Source organism: Dermacentor andersoni, chromosome 10 (genome assembly GCF_023375885.2).
Source record: "Dermacentor andersoni chromosome 10, qqDerAnde1_hic_scaffold, whole genome shotgun sequence".
NCBI lineage: Eukaryota > Metazoa > Arthropoda > Arachnida > Ixodida > Ixodidae > Dermacentor > Dermacentor andersoni.
Window position 1 is genome coordinate 108,337,500 of NC_092823.1, and position 15,384 is coordinate 108,352,883.

The following is a 15,384-nucleotide window of genomic DNA, read 5'->3' on the forward strand; positions in this document are numbered from 1 at the left end:
GAGATGAACCTAAACAAAAGAATGACCAAATGCAAACACTGTATTAGTTGCAACATAAAAAAGCATTCTTTGTGCCTCCCAATCAAGTAACATCAAGTCAAGGATACAACAGACATTTGCTAAGAATTGGGAAATTAGCAGGCATAGGATGGAGCCCCCACCACAACACAGGGGCAATTGGAGATCGCTGGGAGGGGCCTCCATCATGTAGTGCACATAAGATGGGATAATGATGATGACAACATAACAAATTTAAAGCTAGGTGCACATGCCGTGGCCTTGGCCACATGGAAATCTTGCAACGAGCCTCACCATAGGGCACAGGAGAGTGATGGCCAAGTCCGAGAGCCCATACATCTTGTACTCTTCGTAGAATTCATCTTGCAATGTGTGGAACATGGCTGCACAGTCTTGTAATGTCAGAGGCTCTGGATGCTCCTCTTGGCTGCGATCAACCATCCTGTGTGAAAAAGAAAAGATAAATCACGTCAAATGGGTAGTTAGCGGTAGTTAAAGGGCAACTCCGGCAATTTTTCCATGTCAACAGAGGTCGATGAAATTCCCTGGGTACGTTCCTCTAAACACTTCCGTCATGTCCTCAAAAAAGCAGATTTGAGAGTTGCACAGATTTTTTACAAGTGAATTAATTGCCTCGAACGCCCTACCTTCCCTCATCTTCAGTTACAGGCCACACCGTGTATGACGTCGGGAGTGTTCCATAAATAGCATGCCGGGATCGTGCAGACGACAGCGACGAGAGCGTCGAGGAGTTGACGATTGTGAGCCGGTTGGTGCATGCATGGCGTGAGCAGTTGGTCTCACGAGAAGTTGCGTCCTCAGCAGAGGTGCAAGAGACGGGAGGCAAGTGGTGTTGCGTTGTTGGCTGCACCAACTTCAGCCCTCACCATCCGCACACACAGTTTGAGTCGATGCCGATCGCGTTCAGCCGAGGTTAAGCCTATATGTCACAGTCGCATAGTTCATGGGCCTGCTGCTGGTGGACCAGAGTGACTGACCTAAAGCTAATTAAGCCATTAGGATGAAGAAAACTCCTTCTGTAGTTTGGATTTGACCGTACAGATTTGAAATAAACCATTCCTCATTTTGTACAGAGCATACACAAATGCAAAAATGCTAAGCACGCCGTCTTAGCATAGCGCCATGAATGCTGTCACCCGTAGGTGCCAATGCATCTTGCGCCTGAACTCTCATAAAAGTATCCCTAAACGTAATCGTCCATAAATACTGTCCCTATAGTCATGCTAACGATCATGTGCTCTATACAATTACATTCATCTGCTTATGTATTGTCAGTGCCTAAATACTTCTGCAAACAGTCAAAGTTTGTGCCAACTAACGAAGTTTCAACGCAGACACAAAAACTCACGTCTGCACGAGTTCGCTCAGTTTCGCCAGCCTCCGCTCCTGCTTCTCCTCGGCCGTGATGAGCTCGTCAAGACGGTCCAGCTCGTGCCGAAGGTTGATGGTGCGGTCTTCCTCGTGCTTGGCCTCGCGGTCGTTCTGCACGATGCGCTGCTCCGTCATGTCGACCAGAAGGGTAAGGTTGTTTGTCAGCTCCGGCACCGAGAATTGTGATCCGACGGCACGCTTCAGCTCGATCTCCTCGCGTTCGTCGGGCCTCGAGTGCTGCTGGTGCAGCTCGTGATAACCTAGGAGATACAAAATAAAAAGCTGTCCCTAGGAAAGCCAGTGAAGATCAAAAGCGCTACGGAAGTTTGCAGAGGTTTTTGACAGATTGATTGATTAGGTTTAACTCATTGTGGTCACGTGTTGGTCCCCTCCCGCGACACGAAAAAAATGGGTTCCAGTCAGATGTCAGGAAGCGCTCGACAAGCCCCCGTGCTCGAATTTGCCAATTATTTTTTTATTTAGCTAGGGACGTTTTCAACTAAGTGTACTTCGCAACGTCTACAGATGAGGGTGGCACTTTCTCAACAGCAATTGAAGGGATTTTTACGCGATTTGCAGCATGAACCGCTTACATGACGGCGACACTCGACGACACTCATGCGAGTTCAGTGAATTAGAAGATGATTTTAGTACCATGGATGAATATATCTCGCCTTCATGTGGTCAGCAGGTAGCCTTGGATGAGAGCAATTTAAGCGCTACCATAGTGCTCACATACCGCTGGGAGCACCAAGAATAAAGAAATCTTTCTTAAATAAATTGCTTAGTACGCATTTGTTTACCTGACCACCTTTCCTGCATGGCGTCCAAAATGCTCGAAATGGCTCGTGACTGGAACACCCATAAATGGGGTGCATACTCATGACTGCAAAGGGTTAGAGAAGTACTGGCACATATTTTGCTTCTCATTCTGTTTTAAATGAATGTCCAAGCTCTATAAAATTTAGAGCAAGAAGAAGAAAAAAAACTGGGAACTCATAAGAGCACCCGAGATAGTTTACTATAATACATAATAATACTTTGTACAATACACACTCACTTCATTTCTGTGATTGCAATAGCTGCTATATGTCAATGCAGCTAGAGAGAAGTACACAGCACTCTTCATTAATACAGCCAATTCTCGTTACAACAGACCTTGATAATCCAACAAAAAACATTCGTTTTATCCGAAGTCCGTAATATCCAAAACGCCACACTTCCTAAAGTTTTGTCGCAATGTCTAACCACTTTATTGCAAAGAGTGAGTAACGAACGTTCAAATTAAAAAGCGAAAAAAAAAAGTCGCAGTTTCGACCGGAAGGCGAAGCATCGATTGCAATAGCAAATTAAGTAAGATAAGTGCGGCAGCAGCAGTGAGTGAATTGACCTTTGCGCTGTCTCTCACTTCAACAGAAACTAAACATAGAAAGCCCAGGGCATACGAAGTTACCGGCACTGGGTGCACTTTGTCCACATCGCAGATCGTTTTCAAGATAAGACGACTGCACCATAAGCAGCAGTCGGCGGAGTAGCGCCCCCCCCTCTCTCGCCTACCCCCCCCCCCCCTTGCCTCGCGCGCAAAAGACAGCGTGTTTCCGCCACACCTTCCTCCATGGCGTGCGCGATATTGAGCTGCAATCGTCGGCTGACCCTCGCAAGTCAGTTGTTAGCCCATGTCAACACTGCAAAATTACATTTTATGCACCCGATTTTGAGAAAAAATTGCCACTAATTTCGTCCGCTGTAGCTGATAGTCCGTTGTAGCGCGGTCCGTTAAATCCGTCTGTTGTATGTGGGTCCGTTGTAACAAGCATAGACTGTTTTTTTTTTATGAGTGACGTCTTTATACCAAGCTTATTGCTGCATGAAGGCAACTAATTTTTCTTTCTGTGTCACAACGTCACAATAAAGTCTATGACGCTAGGTCCAACATTTAGAGAACAAATTTAAGTATCAAATTAATGCATCTTGCATTTCCCGACCTTCATAATGGCGAAGTGTCATCTTTTTAAGTGCTAAAAGAATGTCACAGTAGAGCTTTTACAACTTCTCAAATATCTGTCGGTACTCCGTTAACACGCCACAGCAACACTGGTGCTATGAGAGACGCTTAGTGGAGTGCTCCGGAATAATTGTTACGATCCGGGGATCTGTAACAAGCACTTAAATCTGAGCACGCGAGCGTGTTTCCATTTTGCCCCCATCAGAATGAAGCCATCACCATCGTTGCTGGGAATCGTAACCACTACTTTGTACTCGGCAGCAGAATACGATGGTCACTGAATCACCGCGGTGGGTAACAATTTTGACTGCTCTTGCTTTTGCTTTGGGAACAGCTACCCTGCCACAGGGCATGAGGTTTCGAGTATTAGCGATTTTTTGAACTACCATATTTACTGGTACAAGGCCGGCACTTCCTTCACCGACTTCTTACAGCGTATGAGCCTTACATGGGACAGACTTATGGTTACAGACTGCATACTCGAAGAGCACTTGGGCAGCTATGCACAATAATGCAGCCACTAGTGGTTCCCTATAAAGACTTTTATTCAGTCATCCTCATTATTTCTGTAAAAATTCCCAGGAGTTGTTTCTCAACGTTTGGGAACTTGTACAGTTTACTCTGGAAAGCCTAGCGGATTTGGTTGGTTGTGGCAGGTCCTTCTTTCTGAGCACACCAGCAATGTACACTCCCATGTTGCTCTGCGCATGGACTCACTTGGAGCTTGAGGGCTGCGGTGCAGTCAAGTGTTTCCCCACTCGATATCAACACCTGCCTGAAAGCACAATGCAGCTAAACAACATGCTGCAGCATGGCGGACAGTGTTGAAGTGTGCTGGATCTATGCCACGTGATCCAGCAGGATACGGTGATGATGGCATCATCAGCAGGTCAGCAAATAGTGCATTCTAGTATCAGCTTGCACTAATTGACCAGCACGTGGGTATGTGCGTGATGCTTAGTGAAACTGTCATGCTCTAACATGGCTGCGTGGGCATTATGCAAGAAACTACAATAGGCTGCCGATTACACCCCAACAAGTTGGAAGGCACTTCTCCGAAGCAGCGTACGTACCAGACAGAACCCGCTGCTCTGGCCCAGTCATGTCGATCACCTTCACCTTGCTGAGCTTGCTCTGGGGCCCAGTGGGCGGTTTCTTGTAGACCCCCTCTGACTTGACCTCATCGATTGTCTTGTAGACATAGGTCACCTTCTTTTCACCCTCCTGCATGGGCAAAAGATCCAAATAGATGAATGAAAAGACACGAATGACTTCACAGTACGAAAGTCTTCTTCATTTATGTTTTAGAACAGGCCTGTTTGCACAATTACTGTAAAATTTCAATAATACGGCTTTTCCGAATCCTCAAAAAATAATCATAAAAAAATTCACATCATCCGTAACAAACCGGAGTCACAGCACCTTGGTAAAGCCAAGACATCTTTGTTTACTTATGGCGACTGCTTTTGCGTGAAGAAGTCCTTGATGGCTTTCTGGACATGGTCCGTCAATGTAGTCGAGCAGACACCTGTATAAAACTTTGCAGATGTTCATTCATCTATGTTGCCAGTGGTCATTGCAAACCACTGTAAGTGTACTGTACATAGATCTCTGCCAGGATCAAGGAAGACCAAGATTTCATGGCCGACTTCCCAACGATATGCCATGGCTGAACACCTCTTAATGCTGCTGGAGCTATTGTCGTCGACACTCCCCCCCCCCCCCCCTCCAACTCCAAAACAAAAAAAGCTTTTGCCTTTACCCAAACTACAGTTTTAAATGCGATGAAACATGCAGGGCACCGAAACTACAGTTTTAAATGCAATGAAATATGCAGGACATTTAAGAATGTTTTACAAGATCGAAATAAAATATCGTAATGAGGGCCAACACTGGCACAATTAGCATATTTATTCAAATCTAACACACACTTTTTTTCAATAAAACGGGTCCAAAAATGACATGCGCGTTAGGATCAAGTACGACCCTAAATCTGTGTTACCATATGGCCATCGGCATTTCAATATGGCCGCCTTTCACGCGCTTCGAGCCTAGCTGTCGTAACAAGTGTCTGTCTTCCCGGTATTCCTGTTTTCCGCATTTGCTCTATCAGCATGGAAGTGCCGAGTGCGAAAACATGCAGAGTTCATCACGATGACGCAATTAAAAGGAAAGTGATCATGTGTGCAAAGATGGACGAAAATGGGGCCGCATCATGGGCATTCGGAGTTCCCGAAACTTGCGTGCGGGACTGGCACAAACAGGAGAAGCTTTCTACTTCGGCAGCTGCTACGTACGGCGCGACCGCGCGATCCTTATGTTGAAAGCGATCTGCAATGGAGACAGAGTCTACGTATCTAGGTGCACCGTGCTGTGTTCTCGTCGCTTAGTGCGCGTTGAAGCTAGAGGCTGCACAAAGGTCAATTCACTTGCTCCCGCTACCGCTCTCCCCCTCTCCAGCATTTTGATATAATGTTTCCGCGGTCAGTGCGTGAGATGTGTTCATGTTTGCTAGTGCGCGCGACACCATGCTCATTAATTTAGTTAGTAAGCTAATGTTTAAAAGTTTATATGGCCGATAAAACTACTATCTTTACTTTTCGTATAGCTGTCTACTAATTTGCTATCGTAATAGATGCTTCACCTTTTGGGCGAAACTGTGACTTTTTTATTTATTGCAGCTTTAGTGTACTGGGAGTAAATCTCTGTTTTTCCAAATGAGAGAAAGTTGTATTCCTGTATGAAAGAATGAGGTGCGCGGTACTGTAAAGGACTTTTCTTTTGTTACGTCGTGGCAAATGGGTGTGCATTAAATGGAGGGTGATTATTTTTCCCATTTTTTTTGGTCACGGAAAACGGGTGCGCTTTACAATCGAGAGCGCATTAGAGTCTAGTAAATACGGTACATTGACTGCAAATGATGGCATGACTGAGTGCCACCAATGTGCCCGTCAAACTAGAAACAAATGTTGGCACAACGATGCCAGCAAACAATGGCACAACTAAAATAACAAATCCGGAGGACAGCCACTGTATGTGGCACCAACAGTGCCAGCCACCAAGGGCACGATAAGATTAATGACAAATGATGCTACAATGACAACAGCCAACAATGTGACGAAAATACCGACCGAGCAACCATGGCACAGACACGATGACTGCAGACATGGGATAGAGTGCTGGCTAGAAACAGGGAAGAATTGTTTTCTGGCAAGGAAATGTGGCAATGACAAACACGGCGATGATACCTGCAGGGCACCACAAAAAGGTTGGTGAAGTAACTCTTGACTTTTGTCATTGTAATAAGAAAAATAATACAGGAAATCGCAGCACCATTGAGGCAACCTTGCAAGCAGCGATAATGTTTCTACACTCGAACATGAATATATCAAACTAAAAGTGTATTGTGAAATAGTACAATATACTGATCATTCAAAATATAAAATATGCCAACCCGAAGCTTATCTGAAAGCTCTGCACGTCACGGACAGCCTCTCGAGAATATGAAAAGTGGGCATTTACCGATTCCATGCCCAAAGCCACTAAGTGAAAAAACTGAGTGCCCTCCATTTGTACTGGGCAGAGAGCCCTTCGGCATTCTTGAAGCAGCTTAGTAATTTTCTTTCCGATAATGAATGATCGCAGCAAGTATGTTTCACTGCATGATGGAGTTCTTTCCGCTATTAACATCCCACGGCTGTGAATCAGTAAAGCTTACTGTAGCAAATCCGGCATTGCGGAGTGCAAATAAGAACCTTCCTGCATGAGCCATTCGTATTTTGAGACGAGCAGCTTGCTCATTTTTAATGAATATGAATATTTCATATCAACATGAATGTCTTTTATGTCAACATGAATATTTCCGATGACACGAGAAGGGATTGAAGTTCCATTAGGAGAAACGCACTTGTAGGGGCGCAGCATTCAATATATTGTTTGTGGTGTTGAACGGGAGCTCGAAATATGCATAGTATAGAGCTACACCTTTGCATGGGATTTCCAAGGGGATGTGACAACTGTTCTGATATAGAAAATGGTTTGCTATATCCAGGTTCAACTGTTAGTAAAGGATAGACAGCGGCTAGGACAGCAATACCAGATCGTGTACTTCGGCTTTATTTTCAGTGTCTAAACGAGATGTGCCAGGAAGTGTACTCTTAGAACTTTGCACCTCCTCTATTCAATGTTTTGGAGTGCGAACATGTTTTCCAGAAACCAGCTTCTGCAACAGCTCGTCTGCCTTACCTTGCGTTTTCGCCACTGGTTAAGCTCGGGCTGGGCCCCTTTGCGACCTATAGACTCCTCGGCCGCTGCGTCGGCCGCCATAAGCTTTGGCCCTTTGGTCTCTGGTCCATATAGACCAATTGCTCCTTTGCCTTTGCGGACCTTTGCTTCGATGGGCGCGGAGATGCCCTGGAGGTCTCGGCCGAGACCTTTACCCGGCTGGTAGCCCATCTAGGAAACGAAAAATCAGTGGCGTTAAGCTCAGGCTCTCAAGCTCAGCTCAGGCTCAAGCTCAGGGAAAAACAGCAACTGAACAATGTATTGACTGCAATTACATCGTGGAACACTATGATCCACTGTTAAAAGGAACACACAGGTGGTATTCTATCATCCAGACATGACACAAAGGCCCAAAGGCAAATTGTTCATGTATAAATGTATGTCGAACTACTTGTATCTGCCATGCTTTTCACACAAAGGCAAAGAAATATTCCAGTCATATCGGCATTATAACTGGTTAGACGTTTCCTTTAACTGTGGACAACAGTGTAGTGTCTATACATGTAGTGGGTATACAGCGTGTATACATTGTAAATAGGATTACTGTGCTATCTCCAATTAATTAAATGTGGACAGCTTAACGAGACCTATGTAGAGTGTGGTAAAGTAATGGTGATAGCTCATTCTCAATTCCCGCATGCAACCTGTGCTTTTTGAATGTAAAAACAAAAAATAAATGAAGAGCACATTTTGACATACTTCATACAGGACTCTTCCATATACCTTTTATTTTAAAAATTTCCCACTACTCTGGTATTGTTTGTCCCATTATTTGTGTACTTGAGCAGATATTTTCACTGTTTATCAATTCACAATCTATTTCATTACCTATGATAATACAGTAAGTGCATCCTTCAGTCGACAGACACAGTAACTAACGCTAAAACACTGTCAAGTTCATTGTGCAAATTACTATGCCCCCCAGGATTTACAGAAAATGCGGAACGAGTCTTTGGGAAATTGAACTGCAAATTCTGTCTGGAACAAGCGTGGGTGAACAATGATCAAGTGCCGTACTCTGCTATTCACAGAAAGGTCCGCGGTACAGCTCTCTCTGGCTCAAACCCGAGAATGCTGTGCAGAAAATAGCAATAGCATTTGTTCTTGCAGGAACTGTGACTTGCAGACAGACTTGTCGCGACTTGTAACAAAGCCAACACGATTAGCTGATAAAAATATGCATAAATTGTTCACCAGTACAGCTAAGTGGTAACATGATTTATGTCTAGTGGCAAAAAAGAGAGGGTGACATTTTAATAAAAGTTTGCCAGAAAGTCAATGTGTAGCTGCTTTTTGAATGAACTAAGCCTCATGTCTGGAAAGTGGCAAACAGTAGCATCGCTGAGCACAGTACTCCAACATTTCGTTACCGTGCTTTTAAACTGTAACGGTCATCTCAATGATTTTTTGAACTCCTATGTGTTCATTTATGTTTATGTGTAAAGCACAGCCACAAGGGTAGTTTAAGCCATTAATATTTAGTCAGGCATTATACTAATAGTGCAACTAGTAGCCAACTTGCCAAGTGTAAGGTAGGCCTGGAAAAGCCAATGTTAGGATATGCACCACAATTATGCACACTTTTCAGAACGTTAAGAACTCCAAGCTTGTATGCTAAACATACTTGTCTTTGTTTTTTTAATTTCAAGTGCAGTGAAACGCTTGTTGCACGACAGAGTAAAAAACATAGTGAAAATAACGAACTTGCCACAACTATTTACAACCTAATTTAAGATAAAAATATGCTAATTTTATTTAATATCGTGATATTAGTTGTAATGATCCGACACCACTAAATGCCAGTAAAGATTATGAATCAAGAGCTGCCCATTTGGTTGCAAAAACAAAAACAAAAAACTTACAAAAAAAACAAAACATTACAAAAAAAGAGAAACAAGATTTTAAAATTCTTCAATTAAAAAAATAACCAAGAACCATGTGCCAGCTACTGTTCATAACACAAGTGATGGTGAACCAGAAACCTTATACTGACATTTTTTATAGGTATTCTGTTGATTCCAGTGGCACAATTAACATATTTCAACTGCAAATCTTCATAGACAGTTAAGCCTAGTGTAAGAGCAATAATCGTTTGCCACCTCAGCATGGAGGCCGGGCTTATAATGCGGAAAAATAAAGTTAGAAAAAGCGGCTTCAATCGATGATCACTCTGCGAAAATCAATTGATCAATCTCACACCTGAAGGAGTAACTTAGCTCCAATACCCTTCGTGTATTTCTCCCAGTTGCCGAAGCCCCTGCAAAGAACAAGAGAGAAAAGGGCACAGAGTCAAAATAGACTTTTCAGGAACGCTGTTGGCGATTGACACGACAAACACACATTGCTTCCATTTGAGGTAAAGCGAGCAAAGTAAACTATACAATCAAAGCATACCACAAATACCTTTAACATTCAGTATAGTTAAAGAAATTATGGTAAGTTCATTAAGGAAATCACAATTGGCGGTATGAGTGCTGGAAAGTGTTTATCCTGGACAAACTTGAGACTGCCCACAGAAGGCACAGATTGCATAGCTTAAGAGTTCCGAACCTCAAGAACCATTTTGGCATCATTTGTGGCCATAATTGTTGGCTGTCAAGGTGTTAAACCACTAGAGTTCTCGCACAAAATTGAACTCGTGGAACACCTCTGTAATCTAGTACCTTCCCACCCTTTCCACTTAGGATGGCAATACGTCGAGAATGTCTTGAGAGCAACGAAGTTGCCATTATTAAAGAATTATGAAGTTTAGTCTCACAAAGCTGCACAGTAGGTTATGATGAATGCCGCAATGGGGGACTCCAGATTAATTATGACCACATGGTATTCTTTAACGTGCGCCCAAAGCAAGCTATGCAATTACTTGAGCATTTTGTTGCTAACAGAATACTGCTGGCGAAACCGAGCCTGCAACCTAACAGAACAGAACGGTGACAGAACGGTAACGGTAACAGAACGCCACAGCCAGTGGTTATGCACACATGCATGGAGAATCCCAAAACAGTGTAATGAACCCTCATAAGCAACGCACCACGATAAGATTGCTAGATAGGTCGTCCTGCTCTCACAAGCAACAAGAACAATTCTAAAGTAAAATGCTACGCAGGCAAAGGCGCACACTTCAAGAGGACCCCGAAGGCACAGATATAACAATTCCAAGTGGAACAAAATGAAACAGACAGGCACGACCTTTGCAGGTAAAACAGCGATAAGATTTATTTTAGCTTCTCCCATGGGAGACGCACTCCTTGAAGGTGAAATATGAGTCATATCACTATCCTGACACATTCTTTAATCGTTGATCATCCATTATTACATTACGCACAGGTTTCTTTTATTTGCTTAGTCGTGTTTGTGAAGTTTCATGCACTGCTAAGCACGAGTTTGTGCGATTAAATCCCAGCCAAGGCAGCGGCATTTTGACGGGGATGAAATGCAAGAAAGCGCGGTGAACCTTAAAGAACCCAAGGCATTCAAAGTTAATACGGAGTACCCCTCATAATCAGATCATGGTTTTGGCACGTAGAACCCCAGAATTTAATTTTTAACTTTGAACAGTCATTCATCAGTGGTGTAGTATGCTGTGAACCTAAGGGATTTGCTGAACACACATCACATATTTCACAATTACTGCCATTAGCAATACTATACCAGTTATTAGTAACAACATCTTAGTGTGGCCTATGCATTGCTAGTAAAGTAGATAGTAAAAGAGGCAATTTTGAGCTGTTACTTGGCATTCTTGCACTTCATGCACTTGTCACTATGAAGGTGAAGGCATGCAACTGCTAAGCCCATACTAGTAGGATTGGATAATAATTATTACAACTGATATAATAATTTGCCAAGAAGAAATATTAAAGCCAGGGTTGCCAGGTTTGGCTACAATGCCTGATAGCTACAAAAATTTAAAAAAAAATGGAAATCGCTTCAAGCTCCTGCAGTAATAGAATAAAATTATGTTAGTATTAACTGCATTTGAAGTAAAAAGTAACTTTTTCCATTATGACGACAGCGTTCAGACACCTACACTCCATATTACTCATACTGTCTTCTGTGACATTGAAGTCTGATGCCAAGTCCTTGTGAGAACGTGCCTCTTGAATGAATATCATGAAAAGCAGGTTCTTATGTCCCTGTTTGGCTGGTTTCTTGGCTATGTCTCTGATATATTGCCAAGACAGGCTGGTTTATGGCTACCTGTGGAAATCTTGTGGCTATTTTCCAAGTAATTAATTTGGCAACCCCGATCCCAATGCTGCAGTGAGACTGCAAGTGACTGTTCAGAAACGACTCTTGATGCAGACCATACATAATCCTCGATTTTGTCTATAGTCACAACTACCTGGAAAATGCTGGGCTGTACAAGGAAGTGCTTTCTGACTGTTGTGCACAGCAGCGCCAAAGTGACACATTAGTGGAGCACTGAACACATCAGTGTGAAAATGTTGCACTGTTGCAAACTAATCCTCAATTGGAGCGATTCGGAGCATAGGCATGCTGCATCAAATTTACACGAACTTCACCTTCCTTTAAATCCGACCGTGTTGAGGAGACCAGAAAACTGCCCACGAATTTTGAACCCTATTTAAAATCTGGATTATGGGTAATTCAAACCAACTGCGCATGTCCGCCAAGGTGAAATTGATGAAAATCCTACCACTGTGCTAGATGCCCAAATACAGGGCCTTTTCTTAAATTTATCAATGGTAAAAATTTAGCTTCGACCTGGTCAGTTTACCATGACAGGGCCTTAGTGCAATTGGAGCACGCTTACCTTTTACCACGAAAATGAAAACAAAAAATGTGATTGTTTACAGCAAGCTCAATGTGACAACTTACCCTTCAGCACCTAGCAGGCCATGAGCAACACCACCACGGCCACCCGCGAATCCAGTCTTCTTGGTTTTCGCTGGAATCTTAACTTCCTCTTCACTGCTCGATGCATGCTGAAACAGGAAAAATGGCCAAGCATCACAAAAGGAGCACTGCCACATGGATGTAAAAAAATTGATGCTGAAACCGAAAGTAAGCCACTAAAGTAAGATAATGCGGACTGCAGAAATCATCACATGGACACACCAGGAATAATACTACTTCCGAAGTATATTGCTGAAGTCGATAACGACATGTGATGACAGGAGCACAAATCACGGTCTACATGTAGGCAGCTCTAGACATGTAGGCATGGTAGACAGCTTGACAGCATGAAGACTAAACGATGATGATGGCAGCATGACCAAGACATGGGGACAAGAGAATGACGACAGCATGGCAATGGCTGCACATCTCAACAAGAGAAGTACAGTCCATTAAGCGCTGGTCAGAGCCCGCCGCTCTCCTCCTCTCCCACTGCAATTTTTTTTTCCCCGTTTCAGAGTCTGCTTTCGTGCTGCCAGTCATAATGGAGGTGCTGCCAGTCACAATGGACAACTTTCTGTGGCTATGAAGGGAAAGCTATGGCGGCAAAGTGCACACAAGTGAGAGCGCTTGTGAAAAGGGTCCCGTATTTTAATCCACATTAGTTTAGGCTGGGGAAGAGAAAACACAAACACTTTACTAGCAATGGTTAAATAAGACAGAATACACCATTGAGTGTAAAGGTTTACTCATTTTGCGGCTTTTCGTTTCCGTGTCGGGGCAAACGCGAAACTGTCGCACGTGGAAGCTGCGTCAGTTCAGCGTCTGTTCCGAGCAATCAAAAGCACTTTCAAATGCTGCCGGACTACTTGGCGCGGTAACACATGTGCAGCAGCCACGTGAATGTAGCTTTCTCTTCATTGACACAGAAAGTTGTCTGCAAGTATAGATGCCGACGCACACAAAAGTGACCAAGAATGATACCGGTGGCATTTAGAAAGGCCCCGTGTGGTCTATGCGCACCAACAAGCCTCTATTTTCGCAATTTTCCTCATCTCAAAATTTTTTCCAGTTTTTACAACTTCTAGTTAACAGGAGTTTACTGTATGTGGGTATGCTGCGAGATGTCCTCTTGCCCACACAAGCTGGCACCTCCTTCTGATGCACACAATGCACGATTAGGTACTATGCCATGTTGATAAACTGAATGTGTACCGTTGTGCGATCCACAACAGAGTCACCTATCTGTTGCTGCATGGATCCAAAGATCACACACACCAAGTTTTTGTGTGAAGAACCTCTCCTGAGTACAGTACTCAGCTTGTCACAGATTGAAGCAAATATACATGGTTCCAACACACAGACACGAAAACACAGAGGTCATAAGAGACGTGTGAGTGAGAAGTAAAAGGAGCCCTTGCTGTTGTAGTTGGGATCGCAAATGTGGCCACACTGGAGGTGATGAAAAATACAAGAAAAAGCACAACAAGAAGGATAAAAAAGGGAGCATTATGTATAATAAGAACAACGCAATTTTAGCAGGGCATACTTTACAAAAGGAATTCAGGCAAATCGTGGTCGACACCACTAGTAGCGCAACCTTCCGGGCGATTCAGTCAACTTATGCAGAGCTGCTCTAACGGTCCTGTGGCTGGTATCGTCTAACTGACAAGTATCAAAGGACAATAGCTTTAATGTAAAAAAATTTAAGCCTAGATGGCTAGGCTTAAAGTGGCTAGCTTAGATGGCTAGGCTGAAGCAGTGGCATAGCCACAAATTTTTTCCACCCCTGGCTGCACTACTCCTCTGAAGCAAAAGGAATATTTTGCAGAGGGGGAAAAAGTGGCAGCAGGAAAGGAAAAAAAAAATCAATTGTTTCTCGTTTGTTGCACAGAAGTTTTGGAGAAACCAGATAACAAACGTACAAATTTACGTGAACTCTACAGCGGATGCTTGATTATGTCACCTTGCATGGTCATGAAAGGCATTTGATTGTGTTGCGTGCAAACTGTAGGTGTATGAAATCATCAGACAAAATCAGGCATGAGGATTCAGTGAACTTCAGCAAGGAAAGGTGTTCAAATCTGCCACCGTGACTCACCTCCTCTTCACTGCCTTCTTCTTTCTTCTCTTCCTGTTTTCCCACCTGACGCACCCCACCACTCACGAAGCTGATGGGCGCAGAAAAGTCCTTGTGCTTCTTCGAGGACTGGAAACTGGGCCGCTCGTCCCCTCCTTCATCGTCGCTGTCAGCCCAGATACCTGAAGTAATTAAAGGGGACATGTCGTTGTGTTCAAACCGTCTAACAATGCCTGCTGACAATTCCAAAAATCATTACAATTTAATTTAACCGCAATATAGCAAATTATCGGATATACCGAATTATCCGATATAAGAGTACAAGTAAAATTTGGTTGCCCTCACTTTATTTTATGCAGTATTCTGCAGCTTCCTGAAGAGTAGGCAGTGTTGTGCTGCTTATGGTGGCAGTTGCCAGCCTGCTCCTTGCTTTCATTTTCTCTCCTTCAAGAGCATATTTATATGTTTTTAAAAGCAAATAATAATAATTACAATTGACTGCTATCACAAAATCGAAAATACAAGATCAGAGACAATACTGGTTACAGAAAAGCAAATATTTGTTCAATGCTTAGAACAATTACAAGGTATAATGAAGGTAATTCCATGTTGGTTGCAACTTCGCTGTAACAAGATTAGACCATACGTGAATGAAAAACTACAAAACCAAATTCATGGAAAGTCGTGAGATGCCGCTCAAATTGTGGCAAACCGGTGTTAATGTTTGCTTTGCCAACTACGCTGA

The 15,384-nt window shown here is 43.3% G+C and overlaps 1 protein-coding gene across 3 annotated transcripts in view; it reads right to left on the reverse strand.

The window, feature by feature from the left end:
- Nucleotides 1-15,384, reverse strand: part of LOC126544632 (tuftelin-interacting protein 11-like) — a 32,559-nt gene that overhangs the window by 15,653 nt on the left and 1,522 nt on the right. For 2 of the 3 annotated variants that reach the window (XM_050192072.3, XM_050192071.3), the window contains exons 3-9: nucleotides 14,661-14,821; nucleotides 12,542-12,648; nucleotides 9,899-9,956; nucleotides 7,661-7,870; nucleotides 4,489-4,639; nucleotides 1,388-1,670; nucleotides 313-460 (exon numbers count right to left, since the gene is read on the reverse strand). In XM_050192072.3, coding sequence (XP_050048029.1) covers nucleotides 313-460; nucleotides 1,388-1,670; nucleotides 4,489-4,639; nucleotides 7,661-7,870; nucleotides 9,899-9,956; nucleotides 12,542-12,648; nucleotides 14,661-14,821 — 1,118 coding nt within the window. Of the gene's footprint in view, nucleotides 1-312; nucleotides 461-1,387; nucleotides 1,671-4,488; nucleotides 4,640-7,660; nucleotides 7,871-9,898; nucleotides 9,957-12,541; nucleotides 12,649-14,660; nucleotides 14,822-15,384 lie in introns of those variants that run through there. The other variant, XM_050192073.2, reaches the window with a different exon arrangement.